Source organism: Stenella coeruleoalba (genome assembly GCF_951394435.1).
Source record: "Stenella coeruleoalba genome assembly, chromosome: 9".
NCBI lineage: Eukaryota > Metazoa > Chordata > Mammalia > Artiodactyla > Delphinidae > Stenella > Stenella coeruleoalba.
Genome location: NC_137155.1, coordinates 8,820,629 through 8,845,865, shown reverse-complemented (window position 1 = coordinate 8,845,865; position 25,237 = coordinate 8,820,629). Strand labels below are relative to the sequence as shown.

The following is a 25,237-nucleotide window of genomic DNA, read 5'->3' as shown; positions in this document are numbered from 1 at the left end:
AAGAATTGCTTTGTATTTTTGGCTTAAGATTCCAGGGACCTGCCTGGCGGTTTATTTTTAATTTAGTTTTTAAAAATAAACTTATTGGGCTTCCCTTCTCTTACTTTCTGTTCTTTATCTTATTTCTTGATTTATGCCCTTGTTTGGGTGGAGCACATCCTTCAGTACCTCTGTGAGAAATGATGCAAAGGAGGTCAGTAAAGGCCTTGCAGGTCTGAAATGTCTTTATTATATCCTCCTGCTTGATTGATAGTGTGGCTGGGTGTTTTAGAAATCATTTCCTGATTTTGAAGCCTTGGTTACTCTGTGAGCCTCTAGCTTTCAAGCTTTTTGAGTTTATGTGGAGTCCAAAAATTGTACGTGAGGTGTTTTTTCGCCCGCCCTCCTTCCCTTCCTTCTTCTTTTTTCTTCCTGTTTCCTTCTCCTCTCCTCCATTCTTTTCCTTTTTTTTTTTTAATTTCTAAAGTGTGGAATCTAAATCAGTGAACAAAGGATGTTGCAGCCATCAAGCCACTACAGCTGCCCCTTGATGGTGAGCCCTGAGGGGACTCAGGATGGGAACGAACAGGATACTGGCCCCAGATAGCTGAGGTGCATATCAAAGGAATGAATTCAATGAGCCCAGACTAGCATCTTCGCAGACATAAAAAGTGCTAAATTAATTAACTTGAGATGCCCGGTTTTCTTTAATTAACAGTAATCTTTTGTTGTTATGACCACCTGGTTTTTGTTACAAAACTATATATCCTGGTTCCTCTTCAATACCTCTTCGGAGCAGTCCCTCAGAGCAATCTGAGAGGCTGCCTCCCGGGTTTGAAATCCTCAGAAAGTCCACCAGATAAAACAATTCTCAACTTTTAGGTTGCGCATTTTTTTCAGTTAACAGGAACCAGTCCAATGAGACCACATATTACATGATTTCATTTATATGCAATGTCCTGAAGAGGCAAGTCTGTAGACTTGAAAGTAGATGAATTGTTTTCAGGGGCTGGGGAGATGGGGGTGGTGGTATAATGGGGAGTGGCTAATGGGTATGGGATTTCTTTTTGGGGTGGTGAAAATGTTCAGGAATTATATAGTTGCACGATTAACTGAATGTATGATGAGCCGCTGAGTACACATTAAAGAGCGAATTTTATGTTAGGTGAATTATACCTCAATAAAGCTGTGATATAAAAAAGAAAAAGAACGGTGGGCTAAAAAGAAGGAACTCTAGCACATGAGTAGAGCATGTTGGCAGTGAACCTCGCCATCAGGCCATTTTCTTGGGTAGCTACTGCTGTCATCTTCTTAGGTCTTTCCTCTTGGGCTGGTGAGAGTTTGCAGAGGCATTTCCAGAGCTGCCAACATTTTGGGAGCCTGGCTGAGGAGGACAGCTGGGTGGGTCGGGGTGTGTGGCCTCAGGTTTGAGCATGCGTATGTTTCCTTCATCATCGTTACTGTTGCTACGGAACAGACGCCACCGCTTGCTTTATTGTGCTTGTGGATGTTTTGAGGATGGCTTGTCTCTCCTGTACAATGACTGGGGCCTCCACTGGAACCACTCAAAGCTAGAGACAGTCTACCAAGAGCCCGCGTGTGCCAGCCTCTCTTGCTTAGCTCAGGGGTTCAACCGTGGGTGCTCCAGCAAACAAGGGAGACCCCGTTGCCTTTTATGACCAGCCTCAAGAAGCACGCAGGGTCTGCGTTCTCCATGGTGGAAGTGGCCACGGCCCCATCTAAACTCAAGAGGGGGTCTCTGACCTCAGTCTCAAGGGGAGGAGTGCCCAAGGATTTGAGGCTGCATTTAGAACTGCCACAGTCACTCAGATTTTAGCAAGGTAAGCCCACTCTCCCAGAGGGTTGAGGCAATTCATTCCAGGTGCCCTCCACTACCCTCTCTGGAGAGAAACTTCTGGCCTTTTTTTGGTGGGGAGAGGTGTTGGAGAAAGGTAGTTACTCAGTTCTGTGGGTTTATTTATTTGGCTGCATCGGGTCTTAGTTGCAGCACATGGTGGGATCTTCGTTGTCGTGTGAGGGATCTTTTTTTTTAGTTGCGGCATGCAGGATCCTTTAGTTGCAGCATGCAGGATCTAGTTCCCTGACCAGGGATGGAACCCGGGCCCCCTACATTGGGTGCGCGGAGTCTTAACCACTGTGCCACCAGGGATGTCCCCTTATTTCCTTCCTGATTCTACTTGCTAGCACCCTCCACCTTCCTCCTGATCCCAGAACTGCCTTATTGGTGACTTTGAGGGATGGAATGGCCTGGGGTGGGGATCTGACCTGAATGCCCTCCTCGGACTGCAAGGTCCTCGATGAGGAACAAGCCATGGGTCCACCTGGCAGGACATTAGAGCTGTAGGAGATGAGTTTGTCTCCTTCCCAGAGGGAGGGTGGAAAGGAGAGCCAGGATACCTCAGAGCCTTTCTCATCCAACACACTTGCTGACAGATGAAAACTGAGGTGCAGAGAGGTGTGGGGACTCGCCAACACCTGTTCCCATTCCAGTTGGAATCAGGGCCAGATGAGCTGACAGATGACTGTGAGGAGGTTAGGGTACCAATTTGGTCCTACTGCCTGCGCACCCTGTAACCTGGGCCGGGCACTGAACCTGCCTGGCTCAGTCTCCAGGTCTGTCAAAGTGCTACTTGAGGATGTGTGGTCAGGATGCAGGGATACAGGCCTCTGTCGGGAGCCCTCCAGATAAGGCCCCCACGTGGCTACCCTCCCTCCCTTCCCTCTGCCTCCTTCCAGGCTGAGCCTCGCACTCTTGCCACCACCCTCTGCCAACAGCATCTTCTCTCCTGAAACTGTGCCTCCGCGAGATGAGCAGCCATCCTGGCGTGCCCACCGTCCTGCTTTTAGCACAGAAAGTCCCCATCAAGGGAAATCCCCCAGCCCCAGGCCAGCCAGGGTGGTAGATCACTCTGTCCTCAACCTGCCCACTCTCTTTCCCCAGGTGTACTCAAACCACAACCTGCCAGAAGCCCTGGTGCGCAGAAGAGCCCCGACACAGCACGTCTGAGGCTGCCAGTCCTGACGGGCCCGCCGGCCGGGTTGGCCCTCCACTGGTGTCTGGAAACGTGACCGCTAAACAGTCCCCTACACTGACGACAACTTTCCCGCTATGGTAAGAGTAGCCCCCTGCACCCAAACTGGACAAGTAGTGCGCTGTGCTGACACCTGCTTTCCCTCGGAGAGTCTGGAATTTTGGTACACGCTGGGCAGAGGGTACTTACAAGACCAGGCCTGATAAAACCCCTGGATGCTGGGTCTCTAACGAGCTTGCTTGGTAGACGCTTCATGGTCCCAGCTTGTTGCCAGGGGATTCAGTGCCTCCAGGGTGGCTCTAAGGGGAGAGGTCTGGAAGTTCATGACTGGTCTCCTCCAGAGTTCACCCCATGTGCCTTTTTCTCTTTGCAGGTTTTGCTCTGTCTCCTTAGTTAGAATAAATCTTAGCCATGAGTGTGACTCTATGCTGAGTCCTTTTGGAGAATCACAGAACCTGGGGGGTGGCCTTGGGGACCCTGGACAAACCTGGCCAAGGGCTTTCCTCTCAGGAGAAGACTTTCCCTCAGGGCCTGGTAGCATTGTTGCGTCTCCAGACCCCCGAGTAAGAGGAGGAATCAGACCTGGTGGCTGTCCCAAAGTCAGCCTGGCCCCAGCTCTTGCTGGGCACATGAACATGTCCTTTCTGCCCTTCTCTGTGTACAGGAAACTGAGGCCCAGGGAGGGCAGGACAGCCCATGGGCACATGGAGAGTGAACATCCAGGTCTCCTGCAGCCGCCCAGACCTCCCCATGCCTCTCCATCCTGGCCAGGGGCTCGCTCCCAGCTGGGTAGGGTGCTGGGCCTTCTGCCCTCCCGAATCCTGAACACGGCCGGCTTCCAGGGGCCCACAGCCCATGGAATTACTCTTCCAGCCTTCCCCCTGGCCCTTCCTTCCATTATGTCCGTCCTTCTACCTTTCCATCCATCCCCCTTGCCCATCACTCCACCTTGCCCAGCCTTCCACCTTGTCCACCAGCAAGTCTTGCAGAGCCCTCCTGGTGCGGGGTGGAGAAGTGCACAGTATAGTGTATGGAGTGGGGCCTGGGGGTGGCAGCCTGTGGGCCAGGCACTGAGCCGTACTGATGGGGCCCTTCTTCCAGACTCTCCTGCCTTCCACCTGGGCTCCTGCTCTGGGGTCTGTAGGAACTGAGTACCTGTGCTGCAGGGGGCGGCCTCTCTCTAGATAGAGCTATGGTGGGGCTAGGGGATCAGCCCAGTAGGGTGCTGGGAGCTCTGGGGTGGGCTGCTGTGAGCAAGCATTGAGAGGTGGTGCAGTGGGGAGAGAACCCCCTTCGCAGCCCCGGGTCTCTCTGGGATGGATGTCCAGCCCCTGAAAGTGACTATTAAAATATAGCGTGTTAATAGAAAATCTGAGATGACTGCCAGTGAAGATAGTTTATCATTCACAGTTCCCAGGAGAAGGAGGCACATCCCTCCACGAAGAGCCACAAGGGGAAGCACAGGGTCAGCCAGGAGGTGGGGAGGTGGCGGGGCAGGAGTGGGGAGAAACTGTGGGTTGCTTTACTGTGGTTTCCTTGGAAGGAGCTGGAGAGGAAGGATGACAGGCTTATTAGGACCGGCTAGTGTGAATAATGTCAGTGGGCTGTGGGGTGGAGGGTCTCCCCCTAGTGGTGTGGTCCCTGGCCTTGCACTGGGAGAGTGACCAGGAGTATGAGACCCCCTAGACGAGGCGGTGGGGGTGTGGTCTCCGAATTGTTTACTTTACACCCCCAAGGAGGGGTGTGGGGGGCAGGAGGCTGAGCAAGGTGAGTCAGGCATATCATCGAGGTGTCCAGGGTATGCATGTAGGACAGATGTTAGAGCATCAAGTTTACAGAAGCTGGACACGTGGTTAATGCAGAGACTGGGGCGTGATGAGCATTCTCTGCAGGGGAGGAGTCCTCAGCATGGCAGGGGGAGGGGGGAGGCTGGTGAGCCCCCCCCCACCCCGTTCCTTCTAAGCTCAAGTCAGGGTGGGCTCAGGGCCCACCGGGGATCTTTCCTGGGTCTGGGCCCCGGCAGGAGCGGCAGCCCCGTCGAGGGGCTCAGCTCCATCTCAGACTCACCTCTCTCCCCCAGAAGCTCTTCTGGCACCTGCCCAGCACAGGCAGGGGTGTGGGAGGGTGTGCCCACTGGCCTCCAGCCTCCGGGCTTCCTGGAGGTACAATAGCACCGCACTGTGAGTCCCTTTGCATGGTAGGTGTGGCTCCCTCAGGACCTGTAGCCCCATCTTTCTCACACCCTGGAATGGCCCTTTACCTGCCCAGCGTCCAGGCCTCCCTCCCGTGCGTCCTCCTGCAGCCCCTCCTCTCTGGCGCTGCACTGTGCTCCCAGCTGTGCATTACCCAACTCAGGACCTTCCAACGTGGCCGCCCACACACTCCTCCCACCAGCTGGCCCCCAACATGCCCCAGTCCTGGAAGGCCAGCCTTCTTTCCCTTTTTACTTTTTACCTCCCCTGGGAGCAGCTAGAAATGCAGAATTCCAGACCTCCAGAATTGGAATCTGCATTTTGGCAAGATTCCTGGAGATTGGGGAGCACCTTGAAATCAGGAAGCCTTGCAGCCTCACCCAGCAGTCCTTGATTTCCTGGAGCTGCTGAAAACAGCGTGTGGGCCCCACCTGCCTTTCTGACCCAGTGGGTCTGGGTGGAGCCGTCTGACACCACCAGGTGACGCTGCTGCCGATGTGGGCCGAACTTTGGGAACTGCCCTAAGCTGCACTTTGAGCCACCTGAGATGGCAAATTGGCCTGGGTGTAGGTGTTTAAAGAACTGAAAGTTGCTCACATGGACTGTAGGTGTCGAAAACCGGGCTGCACATAAAAACTGAATCTGGTCCTTGTCCCTGGCACACAGCTTCAAAGACTCTTGCAAATTCCTGAGTGATAGGAATTTCCTTACAATTTCCTTTTGTTATTTGTAATGAGCCCCTTTCCCATACCCAAGTTTATGCTAATGAGGTGACTCTAGGGTGATTAGAGGGCTGGGGATTGAGTTAATCACCGATTGCTGATGATTTCCTTGTAATGCTTTTTTTTTTTTAAATTAATTATTTGGCGGTGCTGGGTCTTAGCTGTGGCACGTGGGATCATCATCATTGTGGCATGCAGGATCTTTAGTTGCGGCATGCAGGCTCTTTAGCTGCGGCATGTGAGCTTTTAATTGCGGCATGCGGGATCTAGTTCCCTGACGAGGGATCGAACCTGGGCCCCCTGTATTGGGAGCATAGAGTCTTAATCACTGGACCACAAGGGAAGTTCCTCATAATGCTTATTCAAGAACCCACAAGAAAGCCTTTGGACACAGAAACTCAGGGATCTTCTGGGCTGGTGATGGTTAATGGGCTGGGAGGGTGGCATACCCTGAGCCCACGGGGACAGAGGTTCCTGTATCCCCCTCCCACGCCCTCACCCTATGTGTCTCTTCATCTGGCTCTTCCTGGTCTGTATCCTCTATAGTAGAACTATAACATAAGTATTGTGCTTTCAGAGATCTGCGGGTCGGTTCTACCAAACTATTGAATCTGTGGGGGTTATGGGAACCCCTGAATTTTAGCCTCAGGGCAGCGGTCCCCAACCTTTTTGGCACGAGGGACCGGTTTCGTGGAAGACAATTTTTCCACGGACCGCGGTTGTAGGGATGGTTCCTACAGTAATGCAAGCAATGGGGAGCGATGGGGGAGTGATGGGGAGTGATGAGGAGTGATGGAGAAGTGATGGGGGAGCTATGGGGAGCGATGGGGAGCGATGGGGGAGGGATGGGGAGTGATGGGGAGTGATGGGGGAGTGATGGGGAGTGACGGGGAAGTGATGGGGAGTGATGGGGAGCGATGGGGAAGTGATGGGGAGCGATGGGGGAGGGATGGGGAGTGATGGGGAGCGATGGGGGAGTGATGGGGAGCGATGGGGGAGTGATGGGGAGTGATGGGGAGCAATGGGGGAGTGATGGGGAACGATGGGGAGCGATGGGGAGCGATGGGGGAGTGATGGGGAAGTGATGGGGAGTGATGGAGAGCGATGGGGAGCGATGGGGAGCGATGGGGAGTGATGGGGGCGCGATGGGGAGGGATGGGGGAGGGATGGGGAGCGATGGGGAGCGATGGGAGCAGCAGATGAAGCTTCGCTCTCTCGCCCGCCACTCACCTCCTGCTGTGCCGCATGGTTCCTAACAGGCTGCAAACTGTACCAGTCTGTGGCCCAGGGTTTGGGGACCCCTGCCTTATGGGATTGAGCCCTTGATTGTGGGGCCTGACTTGAACTCTGGGTAGTTTTTTGTTTTTTTTTTTGCCTGCACTGCACTGCACAGCTTGTGGGAGCTGCACAGTTCCCCAACCAGGGACTGAAGCCATGTCCTTGGCTGTGGAAGTGTGGAGCCCTAATCCCTGGACCAGAGGGACTTCCCTCTGGCTGGTTTTGTCAGAGCTGAAATGAATTATAAGACACTCACTGGGTGTGGGGTGGGGTATGCACACGTCACTGGAGGCTCTAAACCAGGCTGCCCGAGGAACAGCCTCTAACACCTTGCCCTCCGTGTGTCCCCGAAGCTGGTCAAGGCCAGTGAGGTCTGGCAGCCGCTGAGCCCCAAGCCCTCCCTGCAGCCTCTGCTCATGCTCCCGAGCCCCCATTCCTCAGCACCTCTGAAAGGGGTCAGACCCCAGGGGCCGGCACCGAGAGCCTGGTGGACAAGTCTCTCCCAGCCCAGAGACGCCACCATGGCCCCCAGCTCCCAGCGCCTGGCTCTTCCAGGAGATTCCAGGCCTGCTGGGGAGCTCCTGGGGGCAAGGCCTGTGTGCTTCGCCTGCCCCCCGCCACCCCGGGCAGGTGCCAAGGACAGACAGACAGAGGACCGAGAGACATGAAGCCAAGTGGTTTTTTTTGTTTGTTTGTTTGTTTTGCGGTACGCGGGCCTCTCACTGTTGTGGCCTCTCCCATTGCAGAGCACAGGCTCCGGACACGCAGGCCCAGCGGCCATGGTTCACGGGCCCAGCCGCTCCGCGGCATGTGGGATCTTCCCGGACTGGGGCACGAACCCGTGTCCCCTGCATCGGCAGGTGGACTCCCAACCGCTGCACCACCAGGGAAGCCCCAAGTGGGTTTTTATTAGCGGCAGCTAGGAGGCATCTTGGGCTGACTGGATCCAAGAGAGAAGATTCTGGCTGAGAGGACTTGGACTGGTCACTCCTGGCAGCCAGGGGCTCTCAGGGATGTCCCTCACTGGAGAGAGCCCTCTGCAGGGGACGCGGAGGCCTCAGAGGAGGTGGAGCCTGGTCACGGTGGAGGCAGGGGAGGGAGGGATGCTGTGTGTGGGCCAGTGAGCCCTCCACACTACTGTCTCGGGCCCTCACTATCGCCCGTGGGCAGGCAGGCAGGCGAGGTCGCAGCTGGCAGGGACTGTTATCTGGGAACCATGTCTCTGGGCTCCTAACCCAGAGCTCCTCCCCAGATTAAGTGGCAAAGGCACAAGCGTTGCAGGTGGGCCCAGCTGGACCAAGTCCCACCAAGCAAGTGTTCCTCTGTGCCCCCTTTGCTAGTCTGAGACCCACTCTAACCCAACGGCATCAAGTGCATGCAGAGGCCTGCAGCTGTTGCAGCCCTGGGTCACTGCTGCCTGAGCCCCCGCCCTCTCCTGTGTCTTACTGCCCTCAGGGACCTGCAGAGGCCCCAAGGTCAGGGGAGGCAAAGGGAGAAGCCAAGTCCACCATCCCCAGGGCAGTGTCTCGGGAAGGTGTCTTGAGGGCGGGGTCTCCGGGATGCTTACCTGTGGTGGGGACCATACACCTCATGGCACACGACGAGCTGAAGCAGCACTTCTGGTTTTCCATAATTGGTCATCCCTGGATCACTCGTTTCTCTCTAAGCAGAGCTTTGGGGCCAGCAGGGCCTGCACCCGGGGACAGCGGCCAGCCTTTGGAACAGGTACTAGGGGAGAGGCGGGCCAGGCCTTCATTGCCCGCTGGCTTGCTGGGGCTGCCCCACTGCTGGTCTCTGGCGGCCCCCAACCTTCACCCCCCCTTGGTGGCCTGGAGCTTGAAGGCTGGGAGGGAGACAGCAGCCCTCATGGATCGCTGAGCCAGGCACTGGTGATGTTGGGAGGAAGTGGGCGAGCCTCAGCTGGGCCTCCAGTGCGTCCAGCAGGTGAAGCGGTGTCATGACCGGGCTTTTATGGGGCCACTGGGGGGTTCACTGAGAGCGGAGTGTGGAGTGCCGGCTCAAGGGGACCCTTGACAAAGCTGGTCCCTCCCTCCCTCCAGATGGGGCTCCACTGGGGCGCAGGGACGGCGGCGTTACCTATGAGGGGGACCATGCAGGATCAGCAGCAGGGGCTCCTGGCGCAGCACCTGGTGCCTTGGGGACAGTTCTCATCGTTGACACAGGAGATTGTGCAGGAATCCTCGGAGGAGGAGCTGAGCTCTGGACACACGCCTGCCCTGCACACAGGATGGGCAGGTGGGTGGGGGGTGGCCGGATCCCGCCTCCCCTGGGGCTCCTCAGGGGAAAGCAAGGTGGGGCAAGGACAGAACCATGGGGAGGCTGGTCCCCAGCAGCCCAGCGCTCTGCTCTGCTTCTAGGAAAGAAAAAATCTGCCAGAAATGTGACACAGCTGACAAAAGTGTGAATCAGCTGTAAAAATTAGGAAACAAGGCCTCAGGCGCACTGCAGGAGGTGGAGTTAAGACCCTGAGGGGCCAGGACAGGCTCCCCCCATGCCCAGTTAGCTGCCCGGTCACTTTTCACCCTGGGACAGTGGCCTGGGCCCTGTGGCTCTAGTCCCCCAGCACACGGGCATCTTTGGGCAGTACCCCACTCTTCTGCTGTCACTGACACACCCCGCCGCGGGATGTGCCTCCCCCGTTCTCTCCTCTTGTCCCAGTTACCAAACTGCCAGGTCCGGCAGTGTTTCAGGGGCGCACCTGGAGGGGAGGGAGTTCAGGATGACCCTCCTGGGCCTACCTGGCAAGGTGAGGGCCGGGGCCAGCCTGAGGGCAGCCTTCAGGACGAGCAGGGCCAGGGCCAGGCTGGCAAGACAACGCATGGTGGCGGGTGGCAGGCAGGTGGCAGATGGTGGCTTGTGGCCCCGGGGCACCTTTAAAGGAGGCAGTGGGGGGAGGAGCATGGCGGGGAGGGGAGGGCAGGGCGGGCGGCTGGGGCTGCCCCAGGGGGACCAAGGGGCTTCCGGCTTGGACGGAGCCCAGACTGGGCAGCTGCTGCCTCGGGCCGCATTTGTAAACAAAAAAAGAATTCCTAATAAGGTGGACCATTTTTTTCCACTTTGAAAGTAATGCGTGTTTACTCTGAGAATTAAGAAAATGAAGGGCAGACGAAGGAAGAAATAGAATCCACAACGACACGACGTGGTGTTTTTTTCCGTGGTTGTGGGGGTGCCCTTCAGGGAGAGGGAGTCACGGGTCCAGTTCAGCACACGGTCCACAGGTAACGGAGAAGGAGGAGGAGCCCAGGCGCAGGGGTATCTGGGGGGGCGTTTTATTTCTCCCATGGTGTCTTTTTGTCTTTTCCTGAACATTCTACAGCAAGAACAGGCCGTCTTGAGTTTATGGGCTGCATGTTCTGTGCAGAGAATGTCGGGCATCCGAGAAAGGGAGGGGCAGGGGCAGTGTCAGGGCTGTTTCTGCACAGGGCGGATTCCCAGAAGGGCCCGCCTGTGCCCTGTGAGCGGGACCAACACCAAGGAGACGTGCCCCTCCTTCTCTGGGGAAACTTCCTTGATCCTGCTGCCCTGAGGGCCTGGACAGGGAAGGTGGCCCCGGGGTGACCACGTGTGCTGATGGTCAGTGCCCACCCCTGGTCCAGGCCATACTCTGCCTGGCCTGTGGCCTCTTGACCTTTGACACAGAGTCCCTCAGTGCTTCCCTGGGTACTCGCGTTTCCAGATGTTTTAGCCCGGAACACCCTGCCAGTACGACAAGCAGCTCAGGTCCCCCTGGCTCTCCCTGACTCCGGGCCCCATGTAGCACCGTCTCAGTCCCTAGGACCCCTCAGCAGAGTTCTCGGACCTCAGCCCAGGTCCCTCCCGGGGTGGCCAGTGCCGGCCTTCAGGGATGGGGGTCTGGAGTCCTGGCCAGTGGCGACTTGCTACCTGCTGGTGCCTCTTTACACTGGCAGCTCACAAGATGCTCCCCCTTTGGCTGTTTCCCCTCCTGCAGTCTGAGAAGAATTTAGTGCACAGGTCAGAGCGGGGTACTGAGGTTCAGAGAAGTGAGGGGTGGCCAGGCCACGGTCACTCACTGGCTGGCCCTGCTGACCTTTCTCTCCCTTTTCTCTGTCCCTCCCCCTACACCATGGCCGGGAGGACTCAGGGTCCTCCTGGCTCAGATGCTGAGTCTGAGGCCAGGCTGACCACACCAGGAACTCAGGCCATGGGGCCGTGGCCTCATACTGAGTCGCCAGCCTCTGGCTCCCTGGGACACAGCCCTTGGGCTATGGGACCTGTGGTCATAGGGTCACAGGGCCTGGTCCCTTCCTCCTTGACCATAGGGCTGGCTACATACTTTGTGGGGTGCCTTGTTCAACAAGTGGGAAGAAAATGTTGGTAAGGATACTAAATACAAAGGTTTTCCTCTTTTCCACATCTCTCATTTTTAAAAATGGTGTTTTTTAAAAATGTCACTCTAGCTAAATTAAAATTAAATGTTCCTATTATTAGTGTGAATATTACCATTCATTTTTTTTTTTTTTTTTGCGGTATGCGGGCCTCTCGCTGTTGTGGCCTCTCCCGTTGCGGAGCACAGGCTCTGGACGTGCAGGCTCAGCGGCCATGGCTCACGGGCCCAGCCGCTCCGCAGCATGTGGGATCTTCCCGGACCGGGGCACGAACCCGTGTCCCCTGCATCGGCAGGCGGACTCTCAACCACTGCGCCACCAGGGAAGCCTCAAAAAGGAGGTTTTAATCAGGAATGGGTGGTGAGTTTTATCATATACTTTTATACATCTATTGAAATTATTACCTATTGATTGGCTACATTTTTAGGTTGAACCACAGGAAAATGCAAATCTTCCAACATTTTTTTTTTTTTTTTTGCGGTACACGGGCCTCTCACTGTTGTGGTCTCTCCCGTTGCGGAGCACAGGCTCCGGAGGCGCAGGCTCAGCAGCCATGGCTCACGGGCCCAGCCGCTCCGCAGCATGTGGGATCTTCCCGGACCGGGTCATGAACCTATGTCACCTGCATCAGCAGGCGGACTCTCAACCACTGCGCCACCAGGGAAGCCCACCATTCATCTTTGTATTGTGCAATGCCAGTTTAAATGAGAGCACGAGAGCATTTGACTCTTATGTGGAATCACCAAAATCGTACTTTACATCCCTGGTTGGGATGGGCACATGTATTTCATTCTGCACAAAACTTAGAAAGTGCTTTCTCTTCACTTTTTTTCCTTTTATTTTCGGATTCACTCTTTTTTTTTAAAAATAAATTTATTTACTTTTGGCTGCATTGAGTCTTCGTTGCTGCGCATAGGCTTTCTCTAGTTGTGGCGAGCGGGGGCTACTCTTCATTGCAGTGTGCAGGCTTCTCATTGTGGTGGCTTCTCTTGTTGCGGAGCATGGGCTCTAGGTGCACGGGCTTCAGTAGTTTTGGCATGTGGGCTCAGTAGTTGTGGCTCTCAGGCTGTAGGGCGCAGGCTCAGTAGTTGTGGCACATGGGCTTAGTTGCTCAGCGGTATGTGCGATCTTCCCGGACGAGGGCTTGAACCTGTGTCCCCTGGATTGGCAGGCGGATTCTTAACTGCTGCGCCACCAGGGCAGTCCCCATGCTGGTCTTTCTGGCCAGCTGAGCTTTCGCACATTAGCATGATCCTATCACTCACCATCCCTCCCCCCAGCCACCCCTGCCATCTGAAATTCTTCCTATACAACCTGGGGGGTGAAGTCCAAACACAGGGTGTGGCATGAATGCCCTTCCCATGAAGTGGTCAAGCGGGAGGGTTTGAATCCATGCCTGGGTTGGGTCCCGCCCTGGCTCTGCTAGTTCTGTGACCTTGAACTACTTACTGTTTCTCACCTGTGCATGGGGTGAGGCTGTTGCCTAGGGAACCCAGGTGTTGCAAAAGCATTTGGCACCTGGGGCATAGCAGGTTAGCGGACATTCCTGTCCTTGACATTCTCTGATCTCTGTGATTTAGGTTGAGACTTTTGGGGCGGTGAGGGCTGTTAGCAGATTACATCTCAGAATGTATTTTGTTATGATCAACACAAGGGCATTGGCTAACGTTGAAGTCTTGCCTAAGATTTGAAGGCTCGAGATTTAAGGCCCCTGGGTAAACCCCTCGTGGAAGGAGTCTGTCCTTGGGAATCGGGCTCTGGTCTCATTTGCTGTGTGACCTCAGACAGGTCGTTTCCCTTCACGTGCCCCTCAGTTCTCCCACCTATGAAACGGAGGCAACGACAGCATCTTTCATAATGGGTAGGTGTGAGGGTTACATGAGGTGGTAAATTAGTGAAGGTGCCTCTTATCTAGAAAGCTTTCTACAGATTTCAACTGAGGTTATTTAGAAGATAATTTCAAAGTTTAAATTAGAAAAATAATTGATACACATTGCAGAAAACTTGCACAATTCAGAAAAGCATAAAGAAGAAAAAGAAAATCACACGTGACCTGTGTCCTGGAGCTACCTTGTTAATGTCTTCGTTCACCTTCATCTGGCTTTTTCCTATGTAAGCACATGTGTATCTGTCACATCCCACCATATATACACAGACTCTTCCCCCCAGGCAATCTCGTGTCACTGGGGCTGTGCTGCAGGCGTGGTACAGTCACATTTTACTCAGAGCACTCCCATGCCTTCAAGACTTATGGAAAGCATGGTGGTCAGTGGTGGGGAACCAGGTCACTTCCCTGGCAGGCCACCACCATTAACCCATTTCCTCAGCTTCTAAGAGAACCCTTCACACAGCCATGAGACTGGGACTGCACTTTTCATCTGGAGGGGGAGTAGAGGCCAGCTCTAATTGCTGGGTGCTGGGGAGGCCAGGCCAGGGGGGATGCAGGCCCGGTGGGCTTGGGGGGAAGGGGAGGGGCAAGAGGTGTTGGCAGGCCAGGCCTTCAGGCAGGTTCTCGGCCCCGAGGGCTAGACGGAGAACCAGGAGTTTCCAGGAATGATGTTCCCTGGGCTCACCAGCCCCGGGGCAGGGACGTGGGGTCCTCGGGCCCTGGGGATGTTCACTGGCCCCTCTGGCCTGGCCTCAGCCAATCTTCTTCCAAGACCTGCAGGCCTTTTCTCTCTGCACAGCTCCTGTGTGTCCGGATGGATGGGGAAACTGAGGCTCAGCTGTGATCTCCCGGAGCATCAGTTACATGGTGAGCTAAGCGCATAGTGTCCCCACTGGTTCTGTGGGGTCGGCTGGGTTTGGGGTTTCCTCCAAACTCTCATGCCCAAGACCAGGTAGGGGAGGCCACGCCGTTCACACGCTTGCTCCTCTCAGTGGGGACCATCACAGCCCCTGGGTGGGAGTCCCGTCCTCATCGGATCTCTCACAGCTCATGAACTTTTCCACACCCTGATCTTACCAAGTCAGTGCATGTAGCGGTTGCTTCTCCTGCCTCTTGCTCCTCTCCAGAAATTTCTTTCCTCCCCCAAGTTTCTCAAGGCTCTATCGGCACCTCTTGTTCAGGGCTCCTGGGTGTGGGGCTGTCGGGGAGCCCTGCCCCTTCCCTCATGATCCAACAGCACTGTGGTCCCCTCGGGCTCCCATGGGGTCTGCTGGGTTAGCGGGACATCCAGGGTGAAGGGTGTGCTGCAGGGGCTGCCGGGTGGTCCTGGTAGGAAGGCTTGGGTGGCTGCACCCCACGGCATCACCCCTGTTCAGGGTCCCTACTCTTCATCCATTCATCCAGGCTGGTTGTCTGGCCAGGGACACCAGTGAATGCAGCCCTCTGGTCCCAGGTGTGCACTGGTGCAGGCATCTCACCGGCTGGGGACCTGGAGGCTGAGAGAGGCCGGAAGATGTGGATGGTCCAGGGGCCATGAGGGGTGGTGCTGCCAGGCACAAAGAAACGGGGTCTTCTAGGGCAGCGGTCCCCAACCTATTTGGCACCAGGGGCCAGTTTCGTGGAAGACAATTTTTCCACGGACGGGGGGCGGGGGGCAGTGGTGGGAGTGGTTCGGGCAGTAATGCCAGCGATGGTGAGCGGCAGATGAAGATTCCATCACCCACCGCTCACCTTCTGCTGTGCGGCCCGCTTCCTAACAGGCTGCCGACCGGTACTGGTCTACGGCCCCGGCATTGGGGGCCCCAGTTCTAGGGAAGTCTGATAACCACGTCACTCAAGTGGGAGGGAGCTGGGGAGGCTGCAGACCTGGACCACACAGGGCATGGAGCCAGGCCAGGTGTCAGGGTGGGTGGGCACGGCCAGTATGTTTCAGAAAGACCCTCTGCTGGCTGACTGGGAGGTGGGACCGTGAGGGGCAGGGAGACCCCGGGAGAGCCCACTGCCTGTCCTGCTGATAAGGGTGAGGCCTGGGCAGAAGGAATGTGGGACCAGGGGCTTGGGTGTCCTGGAGCTGAGGAAGTGGGGGTCCAGCCCCGTGATCAGGGGGAGAGCAGGGTGGAGCCTCCCCCCTCGTGGTGTCTCCATCAACCCTTGAATCCAAGCCCAGTGGGCTTGTCCTGCCTCAGATGGAGCCTTGGGTAGAGAATTAGCACTAATGGGCTCACAAATGGGAGGGCTTTTCAACAAGCCCAGCGAGCCAGAGGCACACCCCTTCCTTCATGATGGGGGCCTGACAGCTCGGAGAGCGGAGCAAGGCTTGCCGGGAGGACAGGGACCAAGGAGTGGATCTGTACAAGCCTGCAGGTCGCATCCCCAGGGCCAGGCCAGGGCCCACAGCACCACCCTGCCGGCTTAGAAAAGAGGCCAAAACTGTTTCCCACAATTCCTGCCACTAGGAGTCAGAGGTCAGAGGCTTCCACTTTACTCAACAGACATGACAACCTTGCAGCTTAGAAAAGAGGCCAAAACTGTTTCCCACAATTCCTGCCACTAGGAGTCAGAGGTCAGAGGCTTCCACTTTACTCAACAGACATGACAACCTTGCAGCCCTGTCACCTCCATGACATTTAAAATTTTATGTTTGTTCTCAACATTAAAGTAATTGGAGGGACTTCCCTGGTGGCGCAGTGGTTAAGAATCCGCCTGCCAATGCAGGTGCCACGGGTTTGAGCCGTGGTCCGGGAAGAGCCCACATGCCGCGGAGCAACTAAGCCCGTGCGCCACAACTACTGAGCCTGCATTCTAGAGCCTGCAGGCCACAACTACTGAGCCCACGTGCCACAACTACTGAAGCCCACACACCCTAGAGCCCGTGCTCCACCACAAGAGAAGCCACGACAATGAGAAGCCTGCGCACTGCAATGAAGAGTAGCCCCCGCTCACCGCAACTAGAGAAAGCCCGCACGCAGCAATGAAGACCCAACGCAGTCAAAAAAAAAAAAAAAAAAAGTAATTGGAGATTTTTCATAAAATCTAGCTTTCTTGTGTGGAAATAAACAAAACCAACCAGATGGGGAAGGCAGAAGTGTGTGTTCAGAGCTGGCTGTAGCGAGGGAGTTGCTCCCATCACTTGGTTTGGCAGAGACTCAAGGGCAGGCAGGGCAGTGGGACAGCTTCCTGGAGGAGAAGGAGGGCTCAGGGCTGCCCTGGTGGGGGCTGTGGGCCTGGGGAAGCTGGAGGTGCCCTCACTAGAAGGGGGGGTCCCATGTGATTGGTTGGGGGAGCGTGTTTGGCTTTCTCTGGTTGGTCCTGAGTTGGAGGTAGGGACTGAAATTAGGGAAGCTGTCAGTTATCGACCAAATTCTGGCCTTTTGGGGCTGATTGTTACAGGGGTTATTGTTTAGCTTCCTGGATTGTCCCTAGAGACAGCAGGCTGGCTTCCTGGGCTGGCTGCTGCGGGCTGCGGGCCAGAAGTCTGTTGTCTATGTGATTCGGGCGTCAGTCTCACTGGGTCCTCTTGAAGAATCAGAAGCCAGCCTTGCGCTTCTGTAATGGTGGAGAGGCAACTCAGATCCACTTCCCCTTCCCAAGGGCGACTCAGGAAGCCAAGCAATAGTGGTCAGAATTCTCACTGAAAGCATCAAAACCCACAGGATTGGAAGACAGGGACCCCAAGGTAAGCCTCGACAGCTGCCTTTGCGTTCCTGCTCTAGGAAGTGAGCCGTGAACAGCAGCTTTGCTTTGGCCATGTCCCTTTGTCATAGCTGATCCATGACGTGGGCTTTGTGGAAGGCCTCCGGGGACAGGGGACTCCGTTACCATTGATCCATGAGCGCAAGCAGTGCAGCGGAGAATACAGGCACGGGGCCAGACTGGGGCTAGCTCGGGCCTGTCCAGTCTGGGAGAAGGGGACTGAGGCCAAGAGTGGGGAGTGTCTGGGCTTCCCTGGTGGCGCAGTGGTTGGTAGTCCGCCTGCGGATGCAGGGGACATGGGTTCGTGCCCCGGTCCGGGAAGATCCCACATGCCGCGGAGCGGCTGGGCCCGTGAGCCATGGCCGCTGAGCCTGTGCGTCTGGAGCCTGTGCTCCGCAACGGGAGAGGCCACAGCAGCGAGACGCCCGCGTACCGCAAAAAAAAAAAAAAAAAAAAAGAGTGGGGAGTGTCTGGAGGGGCTGGAACGGTGGGAACATGGGGACCGAGGGGACAGCAGCAGAGACAGAGACCCCACGTCTCGATGGTCCAGGAAAAGGGCTTTGCACGTTCGTCCAAGTGTGATGGGAATAAATGAAGGGCCTGAGCAGAGGAGGGTCTGGTGCGTGTTTAGAGAGACCTCTTGGGCTGCTGTGTGGAGAACAGAGTGAGGGGTGGGCAGGGTGAGGGGGGAGACCAGGTGGCTCCTACAGCAGCAGGGGTGAGGCGGGGCGCTGTGCGGTGAGGGGCATCCATGCACTTTGGAGGCAGACCCACTGGGACCCGGATATGCAGCAAGCCAGAGGCCAGAAGTGTCCGGAACATCAGGGGAGCTGTCAGCTTATGGGAAATGCATGGGGTTTGCAGGGAAGGAGTGCAGGGAGGGGTTCCTGGCTGAGCCCCAAGACACCACATTTGGGAACTGGTTGGGGAGAAGGATGCAGAACTCCAGGTGGAAGAGGGGTGGGCGGAATGGAAGCACCAAGAGCAGCACCTTCCAGGGGAGGGGATTCCCCCTAGGTGTCCCGGCTGAGCCTCCTTGTGAGGACAAGGAAAAAAGTCCTGAACAGAAAACAAACCTCGCCGGGTAGCAACAAATGATCAGGAGCTGAGTTAGGTGAAAGAAGGACCCCAAGAAGGCTCAGCAGAGCCGTAAGTGGCCTTTGCCCTGCCAGCCGAACTTGATATTGAACGCAGCCAGCAGGAGACAAAACCCAGGATGTGCCCAAGATGGGGCTCTAAGGACTCAAAGATCTAGAAATCAAACTCTCCCACCCACAGAACATGGCAAGGAAAACCATCTCAAACTGTGGCCCAGAACAGAGTAGAGAATATACCTCTTGAGGATTCGCACCAAACACGTGCAGCACAGAGCAGCCTGCAGGGGAGCTCGGCGCTCTGCAGGCACAGGGGTGGCTGATGCCCTTTACGAAGTAAAACCCGGAGAAGAGAAACACTGTGGAGACCGTCGTGTGGGGTCCCGAGGTTCCTCTCTGGAAGGGTGTTTGTGGGGCAGGGCTCTCCCCACTCCTGGTAGCTGCTGCTGGTCTCTGGCACACAAGGGTGGTGATGGTAGGGCCCGCCAGCAGGCCTTTTCGATCTGGAGATTTCTGTCTTAGCGGTAGGCTCCAAGGATGGACGTCCATGCCTAGGTCCCTCTGCAGCACGGGGAGGGAGATGGGAGAGTGGGGGCAGGGGTCCCAGGTGGCCCCCGGCCAGCCCACCTAGTGCTTAATCTTGTCCAAGTGGGTTTCTGACTCTGGTGGTTAAACAGGGCTATGAATGGATCAGGTGTGGAACAACACCTGGGCTCAAGCTCTTCTTGTGGTGACAATGGCTGTTGTCTTTTTTAAAAAATTTATTTATTTATTTACTTTTGGCTGTTGCTGGTCTTCGTTGCTGCGTGTGGGCTTTCTCTAGTTGCGGCGAGCAGGGGCTACTCTTCGTTGCGGTGCGTGGGCTTCTCATTGCCGTGGCTTCTCTTGTAGAGCACGGGCTGTAGGCACATGGGCTTCAGTAGTTGTGGTGCACAGGCTTAGTTGCTCCACGGCATGTGGGATCTTCCCGGACCAGGGCTCAAACCCGTGGCCCCTGCATCGGCAGGCAGACTCTCAACCACTGCGCCACCAGGGAAGCCCTGGAAGCTTTTTGATTACTGCTTCAGTCTCTGTATTAGTGATTGGTATATTCAGATTTTTAAAATTTCTTCCTGATTCAGTCTTGGAAGTTTGTATGATTTTAAAAATTTGTCCATTTCTTCTAGGTTGTTCAACTTGTTGGTGTGTAGTTGTTCATAATATTCTCTTATAGTCCTTGTATTCCTGTGGTATCTGGCTTTTTTCCCTCCTCTTTGTTTCTGATTTTATTTATCAAGGCCTTCTCTCTTTTTTCCTTAGTGAGTCTAGCTAATAGTTTGTCAATTTTGTTTGTCTTTGCAAAGAACCAGCTCTTAGTTTCTTTGATCTTTTCTGTTGTCTTTTTAGTCTCTATTTGATTTATTTTTGCTCCGGTCTTTATTATTTCAGTCTTTATATTAACTTTGGGCTTCATTTGTTCTTTTTCTAGTTCCTTTAGGTATAAAGTTAGATTGTTTACTTGAGATTTTTCTCGTTTCTTGAGTTGACCTGTATTGCTATAAACTTCTCTCTTAGTACCACTTTTGCAGCATCACATGTTGGTATGTAGTATATTTATTTTTATTTGTCTTCTGGTAATTTGTGATTTCTCCTTTGATTTCTTTGTTGACCCAGGAGTTGTTCAGTAGCATGTTGTTCTGTCTCCACATATTTGTGATTTTTCCCACTTTCTTCTTGTAGTTGACGTCTAGTTTCATTCCATTGTGATCAGAAAATATGTTTAATATGATTTCAATCTTAAATTTATTGAGACTTCTTTTGTGTCTCAACATATGGTTTATCCTTGAGAAAGTTCCAAGTGCACTTGAGAAGAATGTGTATTGTGCTGCGTTTGGATAGAATGTTCTTTATAAATCTATCAAATCCATCTGGTCTAATGTTTCACTTAAGGGTGTTGTTTCCTTGTTGAATTTCTGTCTGGATGATCTTTCCACTGATGTTGGGGTGTTAAACTCCTCTACTATTATTGTGTTACAGTCAATTTCTCCGTTTAGAACTGTTAATGATTACTTTAAATATTTTGGTTTTCCTATGTTAGATGCATATATATCGATCATTGTTCTGTCTTCTTGATGAATGGTCTCCTTTATCAATACATAATGTCCATCTTTGTCTCCTGTTACCTTTTCTGGCTTGAAGTCATTTTGTCTGATATAAGTGTGGCTATACCAGCTTTGTTTTGGCTGCCATTTGCTTGAAGTATCATTTTCCATCCCTTAACTTTGAGCCTATGTTTGTCTCCAGAGCTGAGGTGAGTCTCTTGGAGGCAGCATATAGTTGGGTCTTATTTTTTAATCCACCCAGCCACTCTGTGTCTTTTGATTGGTGAAGTCAATCCAGTTTCACTTAGGGTGATTATTGATAAATGAGGATTTAGTACTGTCATTCTATCTTTGGTTTTCTGGTTTCTCTATACCTCCATTGTTTCTTTTTCCTTGTGTTTCTGTCTGCCATTTTGGTTTGGTGGTCTTCTTTGGTATTTTTCTCAGTTTCCTTTTTTTGTTTTTTTGTGTGTCATGTCTCTGCTCTGTGTTTATGTTTTCTTGGTTACCCTGAGGTTTGTATAAAATGTCTCATAGATAAAATAGTCCTTTTTCTTTTTAAAAAATCTTGTGTGCCTGCCAATGCAGGGAACAAGGGTTTGAGCCCTGGGCCGGGAAGATCCCACATGCTGCGGAGCAACTAAGCCCGTGCGCCGTAACTACTGAGCCTGCTCTCTGGAGCCCGTGAGCCACAACTACTGAAGCCCGTGTGCCACAACTACTGAGTCCTTGTGCCTAGAGCCCGTGCTCCACAACAAGAGAAGCCACCGCGATGAGAAGCCCATGCACTGCAACAAAGAGCGGCCCCCGCTCGCTGCAACTAGAGAAAGCCTGTGTGCAGCAATGAAGAACGAACACAGCCAAAATAAATAAGTAAATAAATAAATTTATAAAAAAAAAACTTGTGTAAATTATTATGGAAATACAGCATCAAAGCTAGCCTCCTAATCTCATCTCCCCCCCCACCTTTTAAAATTGAAGTATAGTTGATTTACGTTTTGCTAGTTTCAGGTGTACAGCAAAGCGATTCAGTTACATATATTCCTTTTCAGATTCTTTTCCATTATAGGTTATTACAAGATATTCATTATAGTTCCCTGTGCTATACAGTAGATCCTTGTTGTTTATCTATTTTATACGTAGTAGTGTGTATCTGTTAATCCCAAACTCCTAACTTATCCTTCCCTCCCCCCTTTCCCCTTTGGTAACCAAAAGTTTGTTTTCTATGTCTGTGAGTCTAAAACAGTCCTTTTTCTGCTGATAGTATCTTATTTTCATTTACCTATATGAGTTTCATCCTTTTCTTCTTCCCCTTTTATGTTTTTGTTGTCTCAAATTATCCCTTTTTTTGCTGTAAGTTTGTTACTTATACCTGAAAATGAGATAGCTATAGCTGTTTTTCTGCTTTCCATTTTTTTTTTTTTTTTTTTTGCGGTACGCGGGCCTCTCACTGTTGTGGCCTCTCCCGTTGCGGAGCACAGGCTCCGGACACGCAGGCTCAGCGGCCATGGCTCACGGGCCCAGCCGCTCCGCGGCACGTGGGATCCTCCCAGACCGGGGCACGAACCTGTGTCCCCTGCATTGGCAGGCGGACTCTCAACCACTCCGCCACCAGGGAAGCCCCTTGCTCAAAGTTTTGTGTATTTTTGCTGTTTTGTTTTTGGTAGAAGAGTTCCTTTCAGCATTTCTTGTAAAGCAGGTCTAGTGGTGATGAATTCCCTCACCTTTGTTTGTCTGGGAAAGTCTTTATTTCTCCTTCATTTTTGAATGACAAATTTGCTGTATAGGGTATTCCTTTTTTTAAAAAAATTAATTTATTTTATTTTTGTGTTGGGTCTTCACTGCTGCACGCGGGCTTTCTCTAGTTGCAGCGAGCGGGGGCTACACTTTGTTGCAGTGCGTGGGCTTCTCATTGCAGTGGCCTCTCTTGCTGCGGAGCACAGGCTTCAGGCATGCGGGCTTCAGTAGTTGTGGCTCGCGGGCTCCAGAGCGCAGGCTCAGCAGCTGTGGCACATGGGCTCAGTCGCTCTGCAGCATGTGGGATCTTCCCAGACCAGGGATCAAACCCCTGTGCCCTGCACTGGCAGGAGGATTCCCAACCACTGCGCCACCAGGGAAGTCCCTGTATAGAGTATTCTTGAGTGACAGTTTTTATCTTTCAGTATTTTGAGAATGTCACTCCACTCCCTCTGGACTGTAGGGTTTCTGCTGAGAAATCTGCTGATAGCCTAATTCGGGTTCCTTTGTAGATTATCATTTTTTCCCCGGCTGCCTTTAAATTCTTTCTTTTTCCTTGACTTTTGGCAATTTTAATATAATGTGTCTCAAAGAAAGTCTTCTTGCGTTGAGGTAATTAGGTGTTCTTGTAACTTCATGGACTTGTGTATCCAGTTCCTTCCCCAAATTTGGGAAGTGTTCAGCTATTATTTCTTTAAATAAGCTCCCTTCTCCCTCTCTTCTCCTTCTGGGATACCCATTATGCTAATATTGCCCTTCCTAAAAGATAGCTCTTGTAGGATTTCCTCATTTAAAGGAATATCTTATTTCTCTTTCCTCTTTTCCTTGTATTATTGTTAGATTTCTATCTTCTATCTTGGAGCTCACTAATTCTCTCTTCCATATGGTCTGCTCCATTTCCAGTGCTAATACTCTCTTCATCTCATTTATTGAGGTCTTCAGCTCCAGAATTTCTCTTTGGTTCCTTTTGAGAGTTTCGGTCTTTTTGGTAAAGTGTACCTTCTGTTCATCGTTTTTATTCCTGAGCTCATTAAACTGCCTTTCTGACTTTTCTTGTATCTCTGAGTTTCTTTCTTTTTTTTTTTTTTTTGAGGTACACGGGCCTCTCACTGTTGTGGCCTCTCCCGTTGCGGAGCACAGGCTCTGGACGCGCAGGCTCAGCGGCCATGGCTCACAGGCCCAGCCGCTCCGCGGCATGTGGGGATCTTCCCGGACCGGGGCTCGAACCCGTGTACACGCCTGCATTGGCAGGTGGACTCTCAACCACTGCGCCACCAGGGAAACCCTGAGTTTCTTGATGACAGCTATCTGAATTCTCTATCAGATCACAATATTTCATGACTTTAAGTTTGGTGTCTGGAGAATTGTCATTTTCTTTTTGTGTAGTGTTACTGTGGTTCTTCGTGTTGTTTGATGAACTGTGCTGGTGCATTTGAGGCTGGACAGATTGGGAATTAGAGTCCTTTCTTTTATTTTCCAGTAGGTGGCGCCATCACACAAGTTTTTGGTTTCTCTTAGCTGAGCTGCCTCTGGTTCTATTTCAGTGCACTTTCCAGCTTCGTCTTCTCTGTAAAAAGTGTGGCTCTGTGCCTTCATTGTCATTTCTTGTGCCTCTGGGGTCATTGCTGCCTTGTTTCTGCCAGGGCTGCTGTCATCCCTGGGATGGTGGGCTCTTTCCTTATGTCTGGGATCCCCGGAGACACAGGCTCCCTGTGGAGGAGGGAAGACGAGGGGAGGGGAGCCAGGGTCCACGGGGCACCTCTCCTGTGTCTGGTGTTGTAAGGTTCCCGGGCTCCACCACTGCAGATGGGGGCGTGTCGTGGCGCCTCAGCGGCTGGGAAGATGGTCCCCCAGCCCTCACTGCCACTGCTGCCCAGTTACCTGTGGCCACGGGTGCCGGTGCATCTGGGACGCCTGAGTCATATGTGCCCCTTCTTCTGCTGCTCCTGGGTTCTCTGAAGCTGTGGGCTCAGCTGCCATGGTCAGAGGGCTGGGACTGCAGGCAGGCACCCATTCCACTGTTCCCACGGTTCTGTCTTCTCTATTTCAGTTCACCCACCTTTAGATGTACTGATGTGTGGACATTCCCCGTCCTGTTGTGTTGGGCAGAGGAGCCTTTGCTGAGCTGTGGATGTCTTACCGGGTATAGATCGAAGGGGAAGGACAAAGGTAGTTTTCCACTCCACCATGTTTCTGAGGTCACTCTAACTTTAAAAGACAGTTTTACAATTACCGAGTGGTAGCATGATCATAACAAATTAATTAAAAACAATTTGGCATCTTCCACGTTCTATTATTTTACATGAATCTCATCTAAAAAATTAAAAAGCAGTTTGCACAGCCAAAGTGTAACCGGAAGAGCCAAATTTGACGTGTTGGATCTGTTCCTTTTACTTTAACATTTGCTTTCCGCCGCTTTTGTTCACTAAAAGGATACTGTCTCTACACAATGGCCTGCCTCTGGGAACCCCGCCCCTCTGCCTGAATGTTAAACCAAAGTGCCTTTGTTTAGGCAAACATCCGGCCCTATCCACCTGTGGATGGCTGCAAGAAAGAAGAAATTAACACCTCCCCTCCCCAAGGCTGGTCATTCCAGGTGATATCTGCAAAACTTATGGCCTTTTTACTTTACTTCCTCATCTCCTCCCCATCTCTGTGCTATAAAAGAAACTGGCATCCAAACCCCGATAAGATGGTTATTTTGAGACTTTAATCTGCCAGCTTCTTGATCTGCCTGCTTTCTGAATAAAGTCGTATTCCGTGCCTCAACACCTGTCTCTGATTTATTGGCCTGTCGTGCGGTGAGCAGAGCGAGCTTGGACTCGGTAACAAAAGGAGAAACCATGGATCACACAGAGGTGGGGGAAGCATGCAGCTAGACCAGAGAAAGAACCGGCATTTGGGCTCCATCTCTCTGCAGACCAGTGTTCTCCACTGCTCATGCTGCCGGGCAGTTTCATTAAGTTCGGCAAAGACAGTTCTATTCCAGCACTTGATGGCAAAAAAACCCGTTTCCCAAGCTGCGGAGGGGGTGGCTTGGGGCTACCAGATGTCACGGCAGAGAACTGTCACCACAGAGAATCCTGAGCCCAGAAGTGGGAGGGGGTGTCAGAGAAGGAGCCAGGGATAGCTGCTCAGAGGAGACGACTCCAG

General features: G+C 53.1%; 1 protein-coding gene across 3 annotated transcripts in view; it reads left to right on the top strand.

The window, feature by feature from the left end:
• The window catches only part of RAMP3 (receptor activity modifying protein 3), a 53,852-nt gene that overhangs the window by 748 nt on the left and 27,867 nt on the right, over positions 1 to 25,237 (top strand). The window contains exons 1-3 of one of the 3 annotated variants that reach the window (XR_013829755.1): positions 3,059 to 3,112; positions 14,279 to 14,346; positions 20,936 to 21,509. Coding sequence is in view for 2 of the 3 variants with exons in the window: in XM_079931503.1 (XP_079787629.1) it covers positions 2,942 to 3,112; positions 14,279 to 14,346 (239 nt within the window). In the remaining variant the exon portion in view is untranslated. Of the gene's footprint in view, positions 1 to 2,941; positions 3,113 to 14,056; positions 14,347 to 20,935; positions 21,510 to 25,237 lie in introns of those variants that run through there. The other 2 variants (XM_079931503.1, XM_079931504.1) reach the window with 2 other exon arrangements.